Source organism: Malaclemys terrapin, chromosome 1 (genome assembly GCF_027887155.1).
Source record: "Malaclemys terrapin pileata isolate rMalTer1 chromosome 1, rMalTer1.hap1, whole genome shotgun sequence".
NCBI lineage: Eukaryota > Metazoa > Chordata > Testudines > Emydidae > Malaclemys > Malaclemys terrapin.
This window is the reverse complement of record NC_071505.1, coordinates 151,869,443-151,891,352: the sequence shown is the minus strand read 5'-3', so window position 1 is coordinate 151,891,352 and position 21,910 is coordinate 151,869,443. Positions and strand designations below refer to the sequence as shown.

Here is a 21,910-nt window from a genome sequence, read left to right as displayed (position 1 = left end):
GATTAGCTCTACCAATTATTTATTCAACTCAGGTTATTTGTCTGGGAACATGTTAAGTATTGTTATTCTCTTGGGTCAAGAAAATTGGGCTGGTAAGAACCAGCCTTGTCCTGATGCTACCTCTGAGAGCAGAAGTTAGAGCAGGAACTCTTCATTTCTGTTTGGAAAGTATCTAACACATTGTGAGTGCTACCATAATGATGATGATAATGATGATAATGATAATAATAATAATAATAATACATAAATAAGCCGGCCGACCTTTGGGGTATGTGAGTGCCTTTTCCTCTGCAAGCTTGTATCCTGCAGTTTGTTTTTGTGTCTCACCATCCCATTGACTTTTCCAGTTGCTGTTGCTTGTTTCATTGCTTCATCTCTGGATGTCACCAGGGTAATGTTACCAGGATGTAGTAGTAATAACACCAGTAATAACACCAACATGGTAAATCATCACAAGCTTGGCTTATCTCACAGTAATCTCCTTCCATCAGGGCCTGAAAGCTCAGAGCCATGTGAAAATTAAAGATAAGAGGACCCTGGTGCAAACAGTTAGTCAGACATATTGGAACCTCAGAAAAATGGTTGACTTCCTTCCACCAGATCTTATTTGACCTAGCCTTGTTGAGCCATCCCCTCGTTTAATGTCCTCAGAGACCTCCTTAATGTTCTGAATACCTTTCAGGAGGCTGGACAGCAGACAAGACACAGGGCAGTCAAACTCAGGACTATCCTGTGACAATGAGGAGGGATGGTCATCCATCTATGGTAGGCTGCTCCACTTATGAATTCTCTGAAATCTTTTCTCTCCAGGTGCTTAGCTAATTTCTTTACCGTCTATGTTCATGGTTGCAGCTTCCCCGGCTGTCTTTGAGACTCAGTTCCACACATTGGTCTATTTTTAGCTACATGGCTAATTATTATTATTGTTAGTATGGTGTGTTTAGCTATTCATGGAAACTGGGAAGACATTTAGTCATTTCTCAGTAGAACAATTGGGACTCCAGGAAATGAAATAAGAGCTCTGAGGAGAGGTTAAGGGAGCAGGGCATGATCAGTTTGGAGGAGAGAAGACTGATGTGAGAGATGAGGGCTACAGATATATGAAGGGATGTTACCAAGAGGGCAGAGACCAATTGTTCTCACTAGGTACCTAGGTCAGAACAAGAAGCAATGGACAGGCTTAAGCTGCAGCTGGGTATATTTAGTTCCGCAATGAAATAAGCTGCCACAGGAAGCTGTGGAATCACCATTTCTGGAGAGCCCCAAGACTGAAATGGGATACCCATCTATCAGGGAAGACTTAAGAGCAATGAAATCAGTCCTGGATGACCCCCAAAAAGAGTCCATTCCAACCCAAAAGGATCTACAATGGTTGTTCACTGACTGTACAGTCTGTGGTGTGAGTCAATCCTTCACTAGCAGTTGCTCTCAAGCGAATTACTGCAGCTTCTAAATAGTGATGTTCTTGTTCACCCCTCTTGGCACTTTCTCTTTGTGGCTGTGTACTGAACGTCAGGTAGCGAAGGACCCTATTTCCAAACCCCACACCTTCTGCTTGGTCAAGATGAAAAGTTGCCCCCACCTCCAAAGTATACTAGAAAGAAAAGGAAAAAGTTTCAGCCATCATACCTCCTACACCATTCACCTATTCCATCCAGAGAACCCCCTCTGCCTGGTTTCTTCTGCTAACTCAGCAAGAGATGCTGGACAAAGCACCCTAAAGGGACTGTTTTGATGGTGCCTATATACTTCAGTGATGGGTGTGTTATACATGCATCAGGTGGATCTCTGTCTATCTAATCTGTCCGGGAAGAACACGTGGCAGTAGAACTCACTTTGAAGCTACTATAATGCTTGCTGATTGGAGGCTGGACAAAAGCCTGGAGAATTAAGTTTACGCCTGAGGTGTTCAGAGCCAACTCAAGCCCTGTTTTAATAACAGTTTGGAGGTGGAACCCCATGAGCAAAGAGCTGAAAAAGTAGAAAGCAAAGAGGCACTAGGCAGGGAGCTTAGGCGGGACTTCTGGAAGAGTGTAGCAGTGGTTAGAGGTGGGCTGATGTGCACCAGGCCACTGTGAGCCTTAAATTGATATACTTCAGGTCCTTTCATTAGCTGCTTTATTTAATGCCTCCCTTTAGATCTGACTTTGCAGAGCCACCAAAGTGTCCTGTCCCAGCATACACTGCAGGTCCCGTTAGCATCTTTGGCTGAGCTGTGTGCTCCGTGCAGGAACAGAGTGGGAGCAAGGATGGCTTAAAGCCAAATTTGAATTTCCCATATTCCAGGGCCAGCCCTGAGGCTGTTCGAACTCGCATTCAACTACCTGTGGCCACAAAGGGTTGTTCCAGCAGCCAAGAATAGACAGAGCTCTGCTGTACTGGGGCCAACCCCCGCTTTCCTCTGGCCAACCCCTCCACATAAAGGGCTATGAGAGGGGCGTGGCATAACACTGTCACACTGGTTCTCTGCCCTCAGGGATTACCCCTGCAGCAGGTAGCCAGGTTCACCCGTTTCATGGTCCCTTTAAAGCACTGGAGCAGCATAAACTAGCTAAGGGACAACAGAAAATCAAGCCCTGGTTCTCTTGGGTAACCTGTGATGGATTCTTTAGTGGGGGGACATTGCTCTATTTTGGCCCTTCCAAAGTCCTTATTGGAGACATAGATCTTACAAACATACCTCCTCTCAGTGATTTCTTACCCTATGCATTGATAGGCAGGAAAGGGGCCGGAGAGGGCCATCTTGAGTTTTGTACTCTACCTTGCCCTGCTACAGCACCTTCCATTTAAGGATCTCAAAACCCTCCACAAGCATTAAGGAGTCTAGCTTTAGAGTCCCACTATGAGGTAGGATGAGACAGCAGAGGCAGAGAGGAGCAAAGTGACTCTGTCAAGGTCACTCAGGATGTCCATGGCAGAGCCAGAAATTAGAACCTAGATCAGGGGTTCTCAAACTGGGGGTCGGGACCCCTGAGGGGGTCATGAGGTTATTACATGGGGGGGTCGCAAGCTGTCAGCCTCCACCCCAAACCCTGCTTTGCCTCCAGCATTTATAATGGTGTTAAATATATAAACAAATGTTTTTAATTTCTAAGGGGGGGTCGTACTAATAGGCTTGCTATGTGAAAGGGGTCACCAGTACAATAGTTTGAGAACCACTGGCCTAGATCTTGTGACTCCAAGTTCTTTACCATAACTATAAAACCATTCTCAGTCCTGATTGGTGAAAGCTGGGAGGGAGAAACTGGTTGTGTGATCTTCAGTTTTTCAGGTTAAACTGCAGCAGAATGCAGGAGGAGTTAGGAGAATCAGTTTTGTTCTCATCATCCTGGCTCGGTCTCATCTTGGTTCTTTCAGGAAAGTTCTTGAGAGCATGTAGCCCTGAATTTTTGTCTGAGTTCCTTTAGTGTTAGTGGTGTAAATGCAGACACCTGTGGTTAGATCTCATCGCTCCTTTGCCATTAAGTGGAATCTTTAATAACCAGTGTTTGTTTTGTTTCCTTTCTTAATTTTAACCAAAAGCCAGTTTCTGTCATGTGGTGTATGTCTATTCTATTCTGATAGCATCTCATACTGCACCAACCTCCACAGTATTTGAGTGACTTTTTCTCTACAGGTTTGTATCCTGCTCAGATGGCTGTTCGTATTTTCATCCCATTGGCTTCCCTAGTTGCTGTCATATGCCTCATTGCCAGACATCACAAAGGGGAATGCCACAAGGGTGTGGTTGGGGGGGATGGGAAGGTGCTGAAAGCAGAGGCTATGGATGCCCCTATGCTATCTGTCCGCTACTAGTGACGCCAAGGCCGTGTAGGCGAGGTGCTCATTTAGCTTGTGCTTTGTGTCTCCCCGTTAGTAAAGGGATGAGAATTGCCGTGTCCTCTCCAAATTGTTTGGGAGCAACTTCCTACAGGCTCTCCAGTGGAAAAAGAGAGCATTGATATAAATGGAGATGCACCCACTTATACCAGCCAGTGTTGAATTTAGCCCTGACTCTCCAGTAGCACATGGACACAGCTGCTTCTCAAATTAAAGTCTCCATTTTATTTGCACAACTTTTGGTGCAAAAGGTGCGTGGGCTCCACTCAAAAACCTTTTCAACTTCAGTTCTCCTGTCCGGTGAACCTTACCCAACAGATCGCGGTGGTGTTTGTCTGCACAACTTGGGAGCAGGGAGCTTCTGTCTTTGCCACATGATCATGAAATCAGCTAGCAAAGAGCATAGTCTCCCATTCTTAGCTCTCTTAAAGGGCTTTGCTTTCCAATGAGAGAGTTATTGCAGTAGCTGAGCCCCGGCTAGGGACAAGGAACCATTATCACTTTAAAATCTAATATCCTGGATGTCTAGAGTAGATTTTACTCCCATCTTTCTCCCACACACTGGTGACCAAGCAGAGAGGCTATTTGGGATATACAGCCCTCCCTCACTTCCTGGACAGAGTTGAGGCATGGGAAGGTAGTGTGTGTGTGTGTGGGGGGGGAATATTTTCCCTCCAGGTGCAATTAAAAACATCAGACATGTAGGCCAAGAGTGATTTCACAAAAATGGTGGCATATGGGACTCTGGCATCCCAGACGTGCTGCTGCTGGGGAAAAGTCAGATATACGAGACAGGGTTGTGTCCTGCCCTCCCTGCTCACAGGGACTTCATTCAAGTGCTGTGTTGAGTGAATGCCCTTTCTGCCACCGTGTCTGGACACCTGTAGGGGAAGCCTTCTGCAGCCAGAGTGTCGGGATCTGCTGGGTCAAGCAATATGCTGGGCACTGGGAGCCGGAGCATGAACTAGGGATGCCAGCTGCCCTATCAGTTCCCAGGAATCAGAACCTAAGCTCTTGACACCACTTTGGCACCAGCATCCTGAGCCTGTACCAACAAGGCCAACCCCTAGTCCACAGGAGTCAGCCTGGAGCCTGGGGCCAACTGGGCCAACCAGGCCCCAAGGAGCTAGACGCTGTGTCAGGTAGGCCAGCCCTGACCAACAGTGAGGCAGAACGTGTGCTCAAAGGGTCTGTCCACACGGCAGCTGGGAGCGAGCCTCCCAATCCTGGTAGACAGACTCGTGTTAGCTTCACTAAAGCTAACGAGCTAAAAATAGCTGTATGGCCGTTGGGACCCGGAAGGAGACTTGGGCTAGACACCCAAGCTCAGATCCAGGGCGTCAAGCCCGAGCCACAACGTCCACACGCTAGCTCGAGCCCCAGGAATGCAAGTCTGTTTACCCAGGCTGGGAGGCTTGCTCCCACCTGCAATACCCCGAGGCTGCCAAAAGAGCCAGGCAGGCCCTGTAGGGAGCTGGAGTCTACATCAAAGGTGCCAGCCAGGAGCCTCAGGGAGCAGGAATCCATAGGTGCAAGGCCAACAGGATCTGCTGCAGGATTTCAAAGCAGATGCACATCAACTTTTCAGAGAGAAAATGAGGGTGGTCTCTTAGTGAATGAAGGGGGTCAGATCTGGGGAGGGGCTACCATAAGCTAAGCAGGCTTGGACCTTGCCTCTCTTTGGATGGGAGATGTGCAGGTTGTACCTAGGTGCTGCAGTGTGTGGGAATGGTGCTCTTCTCTCTGAGTCAGTACAGACACCTGTGTGCCAGAGAGGTGCTGGGGCACTGTGCTCTTTCAAAAGAGAAGGAAAACTATGGCACCGGCCACGGGGTATAACTAAAGATCCCACATAAGAAAAGAGATGGTAACCTTGGTGTCCTGGCCAAATCCCAGTCTGAGTAATTACAGTTTGCCTCTTTCAGTTCCCCCTGCAATTTTAATTGAATGCAGTGGTCTTCTTCACGTCCTGTCTGAAACTGTGGTGTAAGGTTGCTATGCACTGTTAAGCAGCTGCTGTGGTTAACCCCAGAAGTGGCTGCATTTCAGGCATGGGTGAGGCAGTTTTTGTATCTGTAATGTCTGTAAAGCACTTTGGGATGAAAAGTATTGCAGAAATGTCACCAATTCATTATTATAATCCCTTGTCCCTGGGAGCAGAGAGGAGGGCAGTCATGGATACCAACCACAGTGTTTCTTCCTGCATTATTGGTGTGTCAGAACGATGTGGTATTGTTCAGCAGTGCAGCAATGCACAGGAGACACTTGTGTAACCATGAAATTGCTCTCAACCAGGCTTCAGCTGACACATGAGAAGTATGGTCTGTGTGATGCCCTAGTTGTGTAATATAATAATATACTCATGATAATATTTTGCACTTGCAAAGCACTTTTCACCTATAGATCTTAAGATGCTTTACAAAGGAAAGTGTCACTATATCCTTTTTACAAGTGGAGAAACTGAGACACAAAGAAGGGAAGTGTCTTGACCAAGGCCCCACCGGGCATCAGTGGCAGAGCTGGGAATAGGACTCAGGTCTCATGACTCTCAGTGCTGCTCTCTCTGCGGGGCCACCTTCCTAGTGGTTACTGTCACTGCAGGGGTGCTATGTGTCAGTTTGGCCCATCCTGCTTCAGCCCACCCCACAGCGGTGCTAACGGTCTTCAACGAGAGGAGGGAGAAAGGCCAAGGATTGAATGGGGAATTTCAGTAGATACCTCCCAAGCAAACAAACCTGGACATTTCCCTTTGCTCCTTTCTGGTATGTTCTCCAAAGATCCCCTGGCACGCTCTGAGCACAGAAAGGGGATAATAAACCTGCTTCTCTGGCCAGTAGTCCCTCCTCTCCCTTTACAGAGCAAGGTCTAACATCTGAGGCTGTGGCTACACTAGCGCACCACTGTAAGATCTCTCGTAGAGCTGCTCTATGCCAGCGGGAGAGAGCTCTTCTATTGACAGAATAAAACCACCTCTGCGAGTGGCAGTAGCTATGTCGGTGGGAGAAGCTCTCCCACCAACACACCAGTGTCCACACCGGCGCTTCTGTTGGTGTAAATTATGTCGCACTGGGGTGTGTTTTTTCCACACCCCTGATAGACATAAGTTATACAGACAAAAGTGGTAATGTAGACATGACCTCAGACTGTGTTAGAGCTACTACTGAGCATGCAATGGCTGCAACATATTCGTACGCTTTCTCGGCATTCCATGTATCTAGATCATTGCTGTCCTTTGGGATAACTTGGAATAGAAAAGGTTTTATAGACACTCTAAGTTCGCTTCACTGGACAGCAGGCTGCCTTCTCTTCCTCTCCCCTGCCTTCCAAGAAGAGAGCCCCAGGACTGGCTAGTGCAGTTTGCTACCCATATCTATTGTCTGAAGTGGGGAAGGGAAGGGAGCAGCAATGCCCAAAGCTGCCACACATTAACACATCAGTAGCCAAATCAATATCCTTCCTGACAAGGCTAATTCCCCGGAGGGGCACTGCCGCCAGCCACGCTTGCAGGAATAACCCGGCCGTTGCTGGGAAATGCTCATCCGGGGGTCCCTGCAACCAGTGCATTGCAGATGGCGTTCAGGGCTCAGTGCAGCGAGACTGGGCGTGCCATGGAAATCTCAGCAAGTGGTGCCTGAGTTGCGGCAGCAATAGTCTTCTGTTCACACAGGTCTGCTTCTGCTGAACCCGTCCAGCTATTCGCTCTCCTCCTTTTTGTGGCATCTCTCTCTCATACACGTCAGAGAAGCATCAGTTACTCTTTTGTCTGTCTGTCTCTCACTCTGTGTCTCTCCATGTGCCTTTCTCAACCGACCTCTTTCTCTTCTTTCTTTGTCTGTTTCCCATTCTGGCTCTTGATTTTGGCCAGTTTCTCTCTCTCCATCCCTGTCTCTCCTTTTCTCCTCTAATTGTTGTCTCTCATTCCTTTGTTCCTGCCCTTTTCTCTTTCCTTCTTCTCTCATCTCATTTCTTATCTTCTTCCCCTGCAGCTCCCCTTTTCATTTCTCTCCCTCTCTTCCTTGTCCAGCTGCCCCTGGTCCATGCTCTGTCCCTTGCTGTTTTCAGCCTGGGTGACTCTAATCCTCTTTCAGTCTCAGCTTTGCTCCTGGCGGCTTCTCCAGACAGAAGGCAGAGAGGGTGTGGCACCTGTCTGTGTCTGTGCTGGGAGGGGAGACTCTCCCCCAGGCAGCGGTGGCGCCTGGTGCTGCGGCAGGAGCAGAGAACCAGCTGCATTGGCGGAGCCTGCTCTCTAGCTGTTTTCCAAACCACTGGGAATTAATCCGCGCCTCGCTTTCCCTAATTGCTTGGGATGTTTGTTTGATTTTAATGAACCTGTAAACGCTTTGTGGGAAGATAATTGCCCCTATTTCCAATGACATAAATTAAAAAATAATAATAATAATGGAGCAAATACAGCCCCACGCTCACACAGCCAAGTGTGGAAGATGCTGGGAGCTGCTCAGCTCCCTCTGATCATTAGGCTGAACTGTTTCACCGCAGTGGCATCTCCCTGTCTGCAGTGGGCATCTGAGTAAGTTCAGGGTTAATGGACAGTTGAAAAAGAGGATTGAGGAACCAGATGGTTGGCTGCAGGCCGTTCCTCTCCTGAGTCGTGAATGCAGTGGTACATTCAGAGAGAGGGGAATGTGCGAAAGCAAGTGGGACAGAAATCGCTTCCTTTTTAAAAAGAGTTCAGGAGAGGTCACAACACCTTGGCCTCCATGGAAGCTCAGCCTCAGTGACTGACTGCACCATATCTGAAGGAAGCATTAGTCATAGGTTAACACCTGTCCTTTGGCCCCTGGTCTTGGCTGAAGCTGGAAGCAGGGATGCCCAGATCTCATGGGAACAGTAGTTCTGAACTGCCGGAAATGAGAATCACCCAATCACCACGTTTGTGTAGAGCCTCCATAGTGAGACCCAAAACTAGATAAAGTCACCGAATTTTGAGTTTCCTTATGAAAGTAAAATGCAGGCCAGAATCGCCAGAGACTGCAGGGATTTATGATTCGGGGGTTATTAATAATAATCATTTATATTGTGACAGCACCAAAGGGCCTGAATGCGCCAAGAACTATATAAACACATAGGAGAACACAGTCTCTGCTCTGAAGCACTGGAAACGCTATAGGCCCAAGCCACAGCATTTGGATCTGGCTCCTAATTTCCCCAAAGTCTAGTGGTTTTAAGATCCTGGATTTGGTCAGAGCCGATCTTCAGCTGAACTCATCTGAAATTCCACTTAGCACTCAGCTTGTGAGGGGAAGGGCATGAAGTACTTTAGGATTCCCGGGATCCAGTGAGCTGGCCTTCCTCAATGCAGGACCATCTGAGGCAATTTAAGACCTAAGCAAGATGCACACTGAGAGCACTGCCTCTCTGGTGTTTAATCCCTTCCTTGTTCTGCCACCAAATTGTTTTCAGTTGCATATTGCAAATGCACAAAGGGACAAGGTAGGTGAGGTAATATTTTTTATTGGACCAACTTCTGTTGGTGAGAGAGACATGCTTTCAAACGTACACAGAGCTCTTCTTCAGGTCTGCCCACAGGGTCATGCACACTTTCTGCTTGGGCATTTTATGCCATTGGACCAGGAGACCTTTCTCTGTTGCAACCCATTCTGTTCCGTCCTATGTGAGGGTGCAAGTGTCCAATAGTGAGCAATCCACATGTGATTTCTTGGGCATTCTAAAAGCCACTGTCCTGTGTTTTACCCAATAGGGAGCATGCACACAGTACTGGCAGTATTGGCAGTACTTATAAGGTCAGGAAAGCCAGGTGGAAAATGGAAACAACAACACAGGAGATTTTGATGAAAATGAAAACAAACAAAAAAAATGTTTCATTGAAATTTTCAGTGGAAAATTTCAATCTTTTTGTTGAAAAATCAAAAAATTTTTGGCCAAAAGCTTCTAAAAGAAATAAAATCCAGCCAAAAACTGCTGTAAATTGAAATATTTCCAGCCAAAAACTGAAAAGAGTTCAGGCTTTTGGTTTTCCAGCAAAAATTTGAAAATTGTCAAGGAAAACAGACACTTTCTATGAAAATTTTTGTTTATCTGGTAACCCAATTTTCTGTCAAACTGTTTCAAAGGAAAATTTTCATCAAGCCCTGATAATCAGTTCAGTTTGGCATATTTAGGTCCCTTTCTTCACTTATCCAGCGAGATGCTAGGGGTCTTGACGTGGGAGGATATAACATTTGATCACCATATTAACAGAAATACTAACAAACTGAAAGGAGTTCAGAGGAGAGAAAGAAAATGGATGAGGGGGTTGGAGGGACTGATTTGTGAGTGATTAAGAAGCTAAATATGTCAAGCTGCAGTCAGTAATGGACAGAGGAGAGAACATGATAATCTACAAATATTAAAGGAGTGTGAACACATCTATCTATCTATCTATCTATCTATCTATCTATCTATCTATCTATCTATCTATCTAATCAGGGTTGCCCACCTTTCAGGATTGGCCGGGAGTCTCCCAGAATCGGCCTCAATCTCCCGGTGACTATTAAAGGCAATCCGGAAGATTTTAATAGGCCAAAGTCTGGTCAGCGGCGCAGCGGGGCTAAGGCAGGCTGCCTACCTGCCCTGGCTCCGTGCAGCTTTCAGAAGTAGCCGGCATGTTCAGCTTCTAAGCACAGGGGCAGCCAGAGGGTCTCAGTGCTGCCCCTGCCCTGAGCACTGGCTCTGCAGCTCCCATTGGCCAGGAACCACGGCCAATGGGAGCTGCGGGGATGGTGCCTGCAGGCAGGGGCAGCACACAGGGCCACTTAGCTGCCCCTGAGCTTAGGAGCTGGACATGCTGGTCGCTTCTGGGAGCCACCCAAGGGTAAGCACTGCCCGGCCGGAACCTGCACCCTGCACTCCCTCCCACACCCCAACCCTCTGCCCCAGCCCTGAGCCCCCTCCTGCACCCAAACTCCCTCCCAGAACCCGCACCCCACACCCTCTACTGCACCCCAACCTCCTACCTCAGGCTCAGCCTGGAGCACCCTCCCACACTCCGAACCCCTTGGCCCCACCTAGATTGACTAGATAGCAAGTGTGAAAAATCGGGACGGGAGTGAGGGGCAATAGGTGCCTTTATAAGAAAAAGCCCCAAATATCAGGACTGTCCCTATAAAATTGGGACATCTGGTCACCCTAGCCCCACCCCCCTCAGCCCAGAGTCTGCACCCCCTCCCACATCCCAACCACCTGCCCCAGCCCGGTGAAAGTGAATGAGGGTGGGGGAGAGTGAGAGATGAAGGAAGGGGGGATGGAGTGAGTGGGGGTGGGGCCTTGGAGAAGGGGCGGGGCATGGGGTGGCCACGGGGAAGGAGGCGGGGCAAGGGTATTTGGGTTTGTGTGATTAGACAGTTGGCAACCCTACTATCTATTTATCTATCACTAACGCACTCCATTCTGGGCACCAGAAAAGAGAGGAAGAACATTCTAACCATGAGATCCATTAGGCTGTAGAATAGTCTTCCAGGAGAAGGGATGGAAGCCTTATTGCTTGGGGCATTTGAAGCTAGATGGGACACTATCCTGTTAAATATACAATAGAGAACTATCCGTCACTGGCCCAGGGGGAGGTGAGCTAGATGAACTAACAGGTCTTTTCCCTCTCTAAATTATGTTTTGACCATAATAGCAATACTCACTCTGGAAAAAGGAATCATGTTCTTGTTTCCTCACACTGCAGACAGGTTGAGCAGGGAGGGGCAATCCTCTATCCTGGTGTCTTCACACCATTTAACTGGGTTAAGCAAAGCTGTTCTCAGTGCTAAATTGCTTCCTCACTTCAGAAGGTGCGAAAGTCTTTTCTATCTCTCATGCATTCACGCTTCGCTCCTTCTGCAGAGACAGCTGGTGCAGTCTTTTCTCATGTGCTTCTCTCCTCAGCTGCCGGGTCTCAGACAAACTCTCTTGCTTTTCCCATAACACAGCTCCTTCCTTTCTGCCCTTACACTCAGGCGCCAGCTCATCTACCTTTTGGGGCACCACTAATGCCTCCCCCCATTGGCCTGCAACTCATTGAGTCTCTTTGTCCTTCAAGTCAGAGGTCAGGAGGAATGCGTTTGGCTCCCAAGAGGAAAGGAAGATGGAGAGTTGGGAAGGAAACCAGAGTGAGTAGGTATGTGAGAGTTATGGGCTTTTCCCAGTGGCTGGACAAGAATGGGGAGGAAATGAAGGAGCAATGGCTGACTTGACTACAAACAAGAAAGACAAAGGAAAATCACTCACCTTGAGGGAGTGTCCCTAATGGCATCAAGGCCTACCTTACTGTGTGCTCTAGTCAGGAGTAGGGCACATGGAAAACTCCAGGGGAGCTGCCCTCAGGAGTCCTCCAAATACCACAGGCAAACAGCTGTCCCTGGACTAGCTTTCTGAGTCTGAGTGGCATCCATCCAGATCAATGAGAGAAGTCCCCAGAATATCCCAGTGCAGAGGAGAGACAAGTACAGAATGAAGAAGATTCCCCGTTCACATTAGGGCTCTGTACCTTTGGCAAGAGAAAGAGGGTATGGAGGAGGGGAGGCTAAAATGAGGGACACCCTCTCCCAACTTGCAGAAGGGATGCCAGCCATCAGCCTCTGCCAGCCTTTCCAGGGGTACAGACTCCATTTAATGTGTGTTGTTTTCTCTTCTGGTAATACTTGAAAGCTTAATAAAACCAGAACTTCTGGGTAATACACCCTGAATCTAGGAATCAGGGAGCTAGGAATCCTAGCTTTAATGCATACAGTCCAAGGACAAAAAGGAAAGGAAAGGGAGAGTAATGCCTCTGGGTGTGTACCAGAGTTGTCTCTGGGGGTGACAGGTAGGAAAACAGTCCCGTGCAAGCTAGGGTGGGGTAGAGGGGACTCTGGTGGGAGAGGTAGAGAGGCAGCCCCTCCCGGTGTGCAGCAGAGGGGGTTCTGGAGTGTCACAAAATGGAGCAGAGGCAAATCAGTCAATGCTCTTAAAAATGGAGCAATGTGCTCACTGTCACATGCCTCCTCCGGTGACAGGGTATGGGACATTTAAATGGGGCTGGAAGGTCTGGTGGCACCTTCTCCATCCCTAGCAATAATTTGCCCCCTCTGCAAGTTTCTGGGAGGAGGGAGGCAATGGTGGTAGTGGCCAAGTCAGCTCTGTGAGCGAGAGGGGAAACCTTACTGGGGTCAAGGGCCAATGTATTTTGCATGCCTGGAATTCTTCATGCTGCTGGCTCTTTCCAGCTGATCGACACTCCTTGTATGTTGGGATAATTTATCTTCTTGCCTCCTGCTCCCCAGCTACCTCTGAGAGGGAAACGCTGACAGGAGCTGCCTGCCTGAAAAGGGGTGTGTCAGACAGAGGCAGACAGAGATGCGGAACAAGATCATGTCTCAGTACAGAAGACAGACTCTGTGCTGTGTAGATAGAGACAAAGCTGCTTAGCTGTGTGTTTCACGGAGAGCTTTCAAAATCCTGCACATCTTATTCACGCCAAAGTCCCACTGTCTTCAATGACTATCAATGGATTGGTCAGTATTTCTGACTTTTCCATCACGGTAATGTCTAGGGTTCGACCCACCATGTACAATACAGAGAACACCTACTCTGTGCGGAATGATGATGTCAGTGCATAACTTGAGCATTTGATTAGTTTCCATATTGTCTATACAGAATTCATTCTATACGTAAGCATGTGTGCAGCACCTAGGACTGTTGGACCCTGATTCCTGACTGGAACGTCTAGGCACTGTCACTGTACAAATAATTATTATTATTAATAATAACAGTAAATAAGAAGCCATGAAAATAGCACTCGAATATCATGAATGAAGCCAGACAGATAGATAGATAGATTTCCCTTTTCCACTGGGATTCCTCGGAACCATGCTCATGTCCTGGAAGGACTGACTCACCTCTTCATTCTTCCAGGGAAGATAAATTGCATTCCAGACCGTTCACTGTGTATGGGTTATTTCTGACCCAACCTTCATAAGTAAGGTGTTGTTTGCAGTGTGTGTAAAACTCAATGATGAAGATCCAATGCCTCTTTTCCTGACAGCAGAGGTTTTCCTTGGCCAAAATTCCTCCCTGCCCCAGTGGTATATGCAGTGTGACACATGCACCGTTTAGCAGCTGTGTTCCACCCCAGAAGTGGCTGCATTCCAACAGTGCGGCACATACATGGTTTGTGAAGTACTTTGGCATGCTCCAGGAGGAAAGATGGTATGGAAATGTAACATGTTATTCCTCAGTGGCTTCTGGGGTAGATGCTATAGAAATGCAACACTTATTATTGAGTGGCTCTAGCGATATTACAAATCACAAGAGCCGTGTTTGAATCACTGTACTCCTGAGCTGGAAGTGGTCTAATTATTATTATTATTATTGGATTCCCCTCCCCACACACTGACCTGAAATCCCTCCCGTGCTTTACCTCTTCCCACTTTCTGCCAAAGACCTCCTTTCATTTCACATATGAAATGATACCAAAAAGCATGTCTGTGTAACACAATTTGTAGGGGTGGACCTTTCATATCTGTGAGCAAATCAAGGCAATGGGGAAATGATGTCATCACAGCAGGGCTAAGAGTGTGATGTCATCATGACAGCAGTTCGCTTTAAGTGCTGGCGAGGCAGGCCAGGCTCTGAACTAGAGTTCTCTTTTTAGTCACAGGGCAGATACAGCATGATCAGCAGCGAGTCAAGCCCTGCAAATAAGGCTCAATCACTGACCTGGAGGGACTCTTCTCTGGGGGGCGAGAGGAGAGGTCAGTCTCCATGACCTTGGCTAGAACTGCTGACAAGCGAGACAGTTAATGTAATTGCATTAGTGGGGGTCACGTATTGTAAATAACTGGTTAATAGAGCTGGGCAAATATCCAACACATGGCATACACTACCTTCTGTGTGTGCGATGATGATGATTACCTGGGGGTGCCTAGTGGAATGGTGGGAAAGGGATTCAGTACTCCATGCAGAGCCCGTGTAATATGGTGGTCAGAGGACAGAAGTGGGGAGCACATTAATTAACCCTTTCCTCTTTGTGTGTCCCTTTTATCCGAGGGTTGATGATTCTATCACCTTCTCTGATGAGTGTGGGGGCTAGATCCTTAACTGTGTTGTGGTTATGTTCGATGCAGCTTGCCTTAAGCCACTCTTCCATTCCACTGATACTGGGGCTATCAGGGAGTTGACATGGTTCCTAGTCTTGACACAGCCTGGAGCGGTCACATACAGAGACCTCTCCGTCAGCTGGAACACTGTGTGGTGCCTTTGTGCTTTCCTGCCCCTAGTGCGCCTGTGTGGGGATAAGATGGCTCGACACCAGCTGAGGTTTTTCCCAGACTGAGGAAGTTTTAAAACCCCTTTGTGCCTGATGGGAGACTTAAGTAGGGCTGAAAGGTATGACCCTAGGTATCTACTAACACAGGCAGCTTTGCAAATGCAGGCACCCTTTTGATGCTCACAGCAACTGGCATAACATGTTAACAGGCTCATAGACTCCATGGTCCTGTTGACACCATGTCACCTGGCAGGCCGGCCTTACCGCTCACTGAAAGTTTGCAGTGCTGTAGCACCTTGCATCTGAGGCACTTAATGCACTCTGGAAACATTAGTAAATGTAAATTCACCCCCTTCCCTCCTCAATGAGCATAATGGTTCCCAGTCAATAGATTTTTGGGGGATAGTCACACCCCACGGTCATTCTCATATTGATTGTACATGGTCAACCCTCATGCCATGGCAGGTAAATAGTATAATGGCTAACAAGGGGCAGGCTGGAGACTCTTGCCTACATGCTCGGGGTTTTACTGATCGCCATATTTGGGGTCGGGAAGGAATTTTCCTCCAGGGTAGATTGGCAGAGGCCCTGGAGGTTTTTCGCCTTCCTCCGCAGCATGGGGCAGGGATCGCTAGCAGGGGGGTTCTCTGCCAATTGAAGTCACTAAGCCACAGGATTTGGGGACTTCAACAGCAGAGTCAAGGGAAGGGGTAGGGACGGCTTTGTGGCCTGCAGCATGCAGGGGGTCAGACCAGATGATCATAATGGTCCCTTCTGACCTTAAAGTCTATAAGTCTATGAGTCTATGCTCACTCTGAGTGATATAGGTGTGGTCACACCCTATGCAAACTCTCACATGATCACGGGAGCATCTTCCGTCCCCTAGCTCTCTCTCACATATGGATGTGGGCGTGGTCAGTCCCCATGCTCACTCGCTCTCACTGATCTGGGAATGGTCACCCTCACACATTGATGTGAGCACAGTCCATCCCCTCATTGACTCTCACATTGATGTGGGCATGGCAAGTCCCCCTGCTCACTCACATGCTGTGGGCGTGGGTTACTCCCCAGGCTCACTCGTTGCTGTGGGTGTGGTCAGACCGTGCTCACGTTAGCGTGCGAGTGGTTACGCCAAATGCTTACTCTCACACATTGATATGAACATTTTTCCTCCCGCTCACAAACTGATGTGGGTGTGGTGAGTCCCCACACTATTCTTACACATGGATGGGGGTTGGGGTCAGTCCCCTCACTCACTCTGAGGTATATGTTGGTGTAGTCAGTCTGCATGCTCGCTCATTGACTTAGCTGTGGATGTGGTCGCTCCCTATGCTCACTCGCACACACAGATGTGGGTACGGTTGCTCCCAACCTTCACCGTCATATTGATGTGGCATGGTCACTCGCCAGGCGCACTCTCACTGATGTGGGTGTGATCAGTCCCCATTCGCAGTCACCATGGTGTCAGCATGTTTACTCCCCATGTTCGCTCACACACTGGCATGGGTCTGGTCACCCAATGCTCACTATCACACGTTGATGTGGTCATTTCCCACATTCATGTTCACAATTCAGAGTGGGCATGGTCAGTCCCAGCCTCATTTTCACATTGATGTGGACATGGTTAGAGCCTTGTGGGGATACAAACTTTGTATCCACATCCGATCTGTGATCTGCAAAAATGGGCTGTGAATATCCACAACCGCATCTGCTCATATTGGTGTGGGTGTGGTCAGTCCCCATGCTCACTCGCATACATTGGTGCGGGCATGGACTGTCTCCATGCTCACCTGCACACCTCCATGTGGGCGTGGTCAGTCCCCATGCTCACTCGCAGACATTGATGTAGGCGTGGTCCATCCCCATGCTCACGTGCACGTGTTGTTGCAGGTGTGGTTACTTCCCACACTCACTCTGGCCTAGTTTACACCTAAAACTTAGAGAGACAAGGTGGCGAGGTATCTTTTTATTGCACCAACTGCTGTTGGTGAGAGAGAAAAGCTGTGTGTGACTTGAAAGCTTTTGTTTCTCTCACCATTAGAAGCTGGTCCAATGAAAGATATTATCTAAGTCATGTCAGTTCCAGGCGATCTAAAACTTAGGTCAGCCTAGCTGCATCACTCAGGGCTGTGAAAAATTTCATGTGTGGTGCAATGTAGTTAGGTTGACCTAGCCCCCTCCTATCTATATCTCACAGAACTGGAAGGGACCCTGAAAGGTCATTGAGTCCAGCCCCCTGCCTTCACTAGCTGGACCAAGTACTGATTTTTGCCCCCAATCCCTCAGTGGCCCCCTCAAGGATTGAACTCACAACCCTGGGGTTTAGTAGCTAGGTTGATGGAAGAATGTGCAGCTGTAGGGGCTTGTGGTGTGGACAGATGCTGTGACACAGTGATGTTGTATGGGCAGTCCCCACACTTATTCTCTCACATTGATGTGGGCGCGGTCCCTCATGCTCATTTTCATATTGATGTGGATGACACTGATGTATGTGCTCAGCCTGTGCTCACTGTCACATATTCATGTGGGCGTGGCCACTCCCCATACTCAAATTTGTGTGGGTGCAATCTGGCTGCACGCTCATTCTTGTGCACTGAGGTATCTTTCTGTTGACCTAGCTCCAGCTACACTGGGGTTTAGGTCGGCACAGGTGGCCCTCACGGATGTGGAATTTTCACACCTCTGAGCTCTGTAGCTCTGTTGACCTAAGCTTTAAATGTAGCCCAGGCCCTGGTGTTTGAAGGCATGTATTGATAGTGTAGAGGCCATTGCATTACCAGCTTGCCTCTGCTCTTTAATAGCTCTTTTGATAACTACTGGATTGGAATATTGATGGAGAAGTATCCCCTTGTCAATATGCAGTTGAACTGTTACCTACTCAAGTGCTGGTAAATTATCAATAGACGTACAGTATGTATCATAGAGTGAAAGGAGCCATTAAAGGGTAAAATCTACCCTGATGCATGAGACCAGCAAGAGGCCTGTATGGCATTGTATTTCTTCTTAAGACTTCAACATGGGGATTATGACATAAGTGGTGTATGTGGCCCTCTGCTCAAGAGGAATTAATAGAGATACTAATTATCTTGTAACACTGGATGAATTATCACTATCTACTTATTTTCCTTTCAATGAACCTGGCTTTGAAAGCACAAGCAGATGAGACTAGGGGAAAGAGAGGGTGGTTGTAGATGCAGCATTTGTGAGGCATATATTGTGTGAGTGTGTGTGAGAGAGGGAGTATTTGTATGTCTGTGTGTCATCTGTATAACCCTTCAGTGGAATTCCCCCCCGGGCAAAAGACACCACTGACACCGAACTCAACACTGCTAGTCCCAAGGCCTTACACAAAGCCACCCTGAAAGTAGTGTGGGTTGCTTTTTTAGGGTGGAGGGGTGGTGGATTTGAAGAGTCAGTAAAAATAAATAGAGAACGAACATTTCTAAACTGATAGCAAATATCTGGTAAATATCACAAATTAATAGGGGGAAAAAATCACATGAAATTAAAGAGAGGCAAACAAATTAGCTCAGGTCCTCTGCTGCAGCCGAAGAGTACTCGGCCCAGCTGATTGGCTGAAAAAGTGGCTTTGAATCACCTTTGCATAACTCCAAGGGACACTGTTGTGGCCAGATATTGTTAGGGTGTTGGGATATCCCTACACTCCTTTTCCCCTGGCCATGCCCCTATGCTTAGGTCAGGGGGGTGGTTCTGGAGCCACTGCAAGTGTTGTATATAGGACTAGTCAGTGCATTTTTATCAAAAAGGTTTTTCAACAAAAAAATGACTTTTTGAACAATACCCACAGTTTTACAAACGCTTTCATATTGATTTACATTTTCTGAATTTTCAGTGAAATGATTCAAAATAAGAAAAAAAAAACAGTTTGAATCAAATTGTATATAAACAAAAAAAAGTTTTTTTTCTTCTCCTTCTGAAAAAACCCAAATAAATAAGTAAACCCTAGAAAAAAGGTGCTTCAAATCAAATCTAAATTCTTTTTATTGGTTTCAAATCAGTTCCAAACGAACGTTCGTTTCAGATCATTCCATCAAACAGTGGGGACATTTTGGGGGGAAATGTTAAGGGAAATGCAATTTTATTTCATTGGCTATTTTCCACAGAAAAGAATTCAACATTTTTGCGCAGCCCTAGCTGGATACCGCTGAAGAATCTTCCTGTGTAGGGGAGAACCTCATGAGCCTGAATCCACCAGGTTAAAACAACTTTGTTCTGGGGTCTGCTGTGAAGTTGCTAAATTGAAGGACAGGATCTGACTTCTGTATGAAGTGAATATGCAAAATAACACACACACACACGCATATAAACAACAATGTGGTTGTTTTGCCACATTGCTGCCCCATGGAGATAAGGGTGCTGCTCTAGCACGTGCTCGACTCTTGACAGGCCTTGCCCAGCCTAGAGAAGGGTGGGTGAGATGCTATCAATGAAACGAGGTTTCACTGCATGTGTAAAATTCTTTATCTGACTCCTTTTTTTCTCTCCCTTTCTCTTTAAAGGTTGAAAAAAATGATGACGTTGACCAAAAGATTGAGCAAGATGGCATCAAACCAGAAGATAAAGCTCATAAGGCAGCCACCAAAATCCAGGCCAGCTTCCGCGGACACATAACAAGGAAAAAGCTCAAGGGGGAGAAGAAGGGAGATGTCCAAGCGGCCGATGCTGAGGCTGCTGAGAAGAAGGATGAGGCCCCGTCTGATGGTGTGGCAGAGAACAAAGAGAGCGACGCTTCTGCTGCCACAGAAGCTACTCCGTCTGACAGCGCCCTGCCTGCAGAGGGCAGCAAAGATGGCAGCGCTCCCTCAGAGGAGAAGCAGGGAGAAGGCACTGCTGACGCTGGCTCAGAGCAGCCAGCCCCGCAGGCAGCCACTCCCGCCTCCTCCTCGGAGGAGAAGCCCGCTCCCACTGCCACCGAAACGGAAAGTGCCACTAAAGCTTCCACTGATAACTCGCCGTCCTTGAAGGCTGATGAAGCCCAAGACAAAGAGGAGCCTAAACAAGCCGATGTGCCTGCTGCTGTCACCACCACTGCTGCAGAGGATGCTACTGCCAAGGCAACAGCACAAACGGAGACGGCGGAGAGCAGCCAAACCGAAGAGAAGACAGGTAAGTGGATGTCAAGGAGCAGGGCTCTCTCTAAATGGACTGTGAAATGCCCCTTGCCTCCCTGTGGTTCCCTGGAGTGTCAAAGATAGAGTGGTAAGCAGTTAGTAAGGGAGGAAGAAAGGTGGGTAATGACCAGTCCAGTCATCTTCGTGTTTCAGGGAAAGGTGAGAGAGATTTTCATAATAGACCCCTGAGCTTGTGGAAATACCTATGGAAGCTGTATGATATGGGATATGGCTAAATGGGCGGGGGGCGGGAGGGAGGAGACGGACTCCAGTGCAGGGAATCTTTTGAGTGTAACAAGAGTCTGAATCGAGATCTATGGTGAAAGCAGACTCTGAAGGGATTTTTTTTACCCTCATTTACCTTGGGCTTGCCCAGAGACAACCCCCTGAATTCATGCCCTCAACTTTGATTCTTTAGGGCCTGATTCTCCACTGTTTTGCCCTTTGTGTCAACATTTACACCTCTGCAAAGTGGGTGTAAAATGCTATCACTGGTGTGAGCAACCAGGGAATCTTGATTGGGTAAAATTTTACACCCACTCTGCACTCATCTGGCACAGGTGTAACATCCTTTTCGTTTGGATGTTATCATCCCCTTTAATAGTGAGGACAAACATGCATCAGCTCCATTGTAATAATCAGAGCTAAGTAATTTATTACAGCAGATATTGATTTGATTATTTTCATCTATTTTGTTCGCCGGTTGTCAGTGAACTGTTTACAATATTCTTGCACCTAATCGGTATTCTAAATTATTTGCAAATTTCTTCAGTAAATATTTCTTGGCCTGCAGATCATTGGAATTGTGAACATTACAATTGAATATACAATTTGCAGTTCATGCTCTAACATAAGTAAATAGCTTAGTTTGCCAACACAGAGTGAGTTGTAAATTTCACCATTGCATATACACTTTTTAAAATTAGCTTTCAGTGAATATTTGAATATTCAAGCAAAACATTTGCTTTTTATTCATATTCATTCGATATTCTTGCTAGCGGAACTCAAGCTCTCGAGTTTTTTCAGAAAGCAAATGCAGAAGATTTGTGACCACGGTCAAATCAAAATTCCCTTTGGAATGCTAATGAATATTGGTAACAAAATCTCCTTTCCCACTATTTGATCAGCTTTTCCAATCACAAATTCACACAATTGGTGTGTCCTAGGATCACAGAAATTAGAGTGGAAAAAAAGATCCAATATGTCTTTTTATCCATTTCCCTGATGTGGGATTGTTCCCTGCAATAGGTATTTAGGCGTGGCAGAATTAGATTTTTTTTTAATATAATTTTGACTGTCAATATCCATGTTTATTTGTAAGCCTTTTTCAATTTTTATTAATTTAAATGTTCACAGTTTTGGGGAATTATGTGGGTGTGGGGGGGTCAGATAATTATTTAATGATGGTAGATACTGAGATTCAAAAAGTTAAGGCTTTACAACCATTAAAACAAAAATTGTCAACATCACGTGTCAAAATATACAAAGCAAATAGCCTTAAATCAAACTCTAAGTTCTCAAGTGACATTTTTCTTATTCTGTCTGTCATATTTTTTCATCTGTTTGTGTGCATAAGGTGAAATCGACGTTTTCTAATCCTTCCAAGTCTAAATATGTTCCACAGTACTTTGCCTAGTCTAGCTGTGAAGGGCTTTCACAACAATAGGGCTACCACAATGGAGTGTCCAGTGTTTCCTAGATCTCACGG

At 47.0% G+C, this 21,910-nt stretch overlaps 1 protein-coding gene across 1 annotated transcript in view; it reads left to right on the top strand.

Annotated features, from left to right (window-relative positions):
- The window catches only part of GAP43 (growth associated protein 43), a 74,606-nt gene that overhangs the window by 19,248 nt on the left and 33,448 nt on the right, over positions 1-21,910 (top strand). The window contains exon 2 of the mRNA XM_054043646.1: positions 19,591-20,197. Coding sequence (XP_053899621.1) covers positions 19,591-20,197 — 607 coding nt within the window. The remainder of the gene's footprint in view (positions 1-19,590; positions 20,198-21,910) is intronic.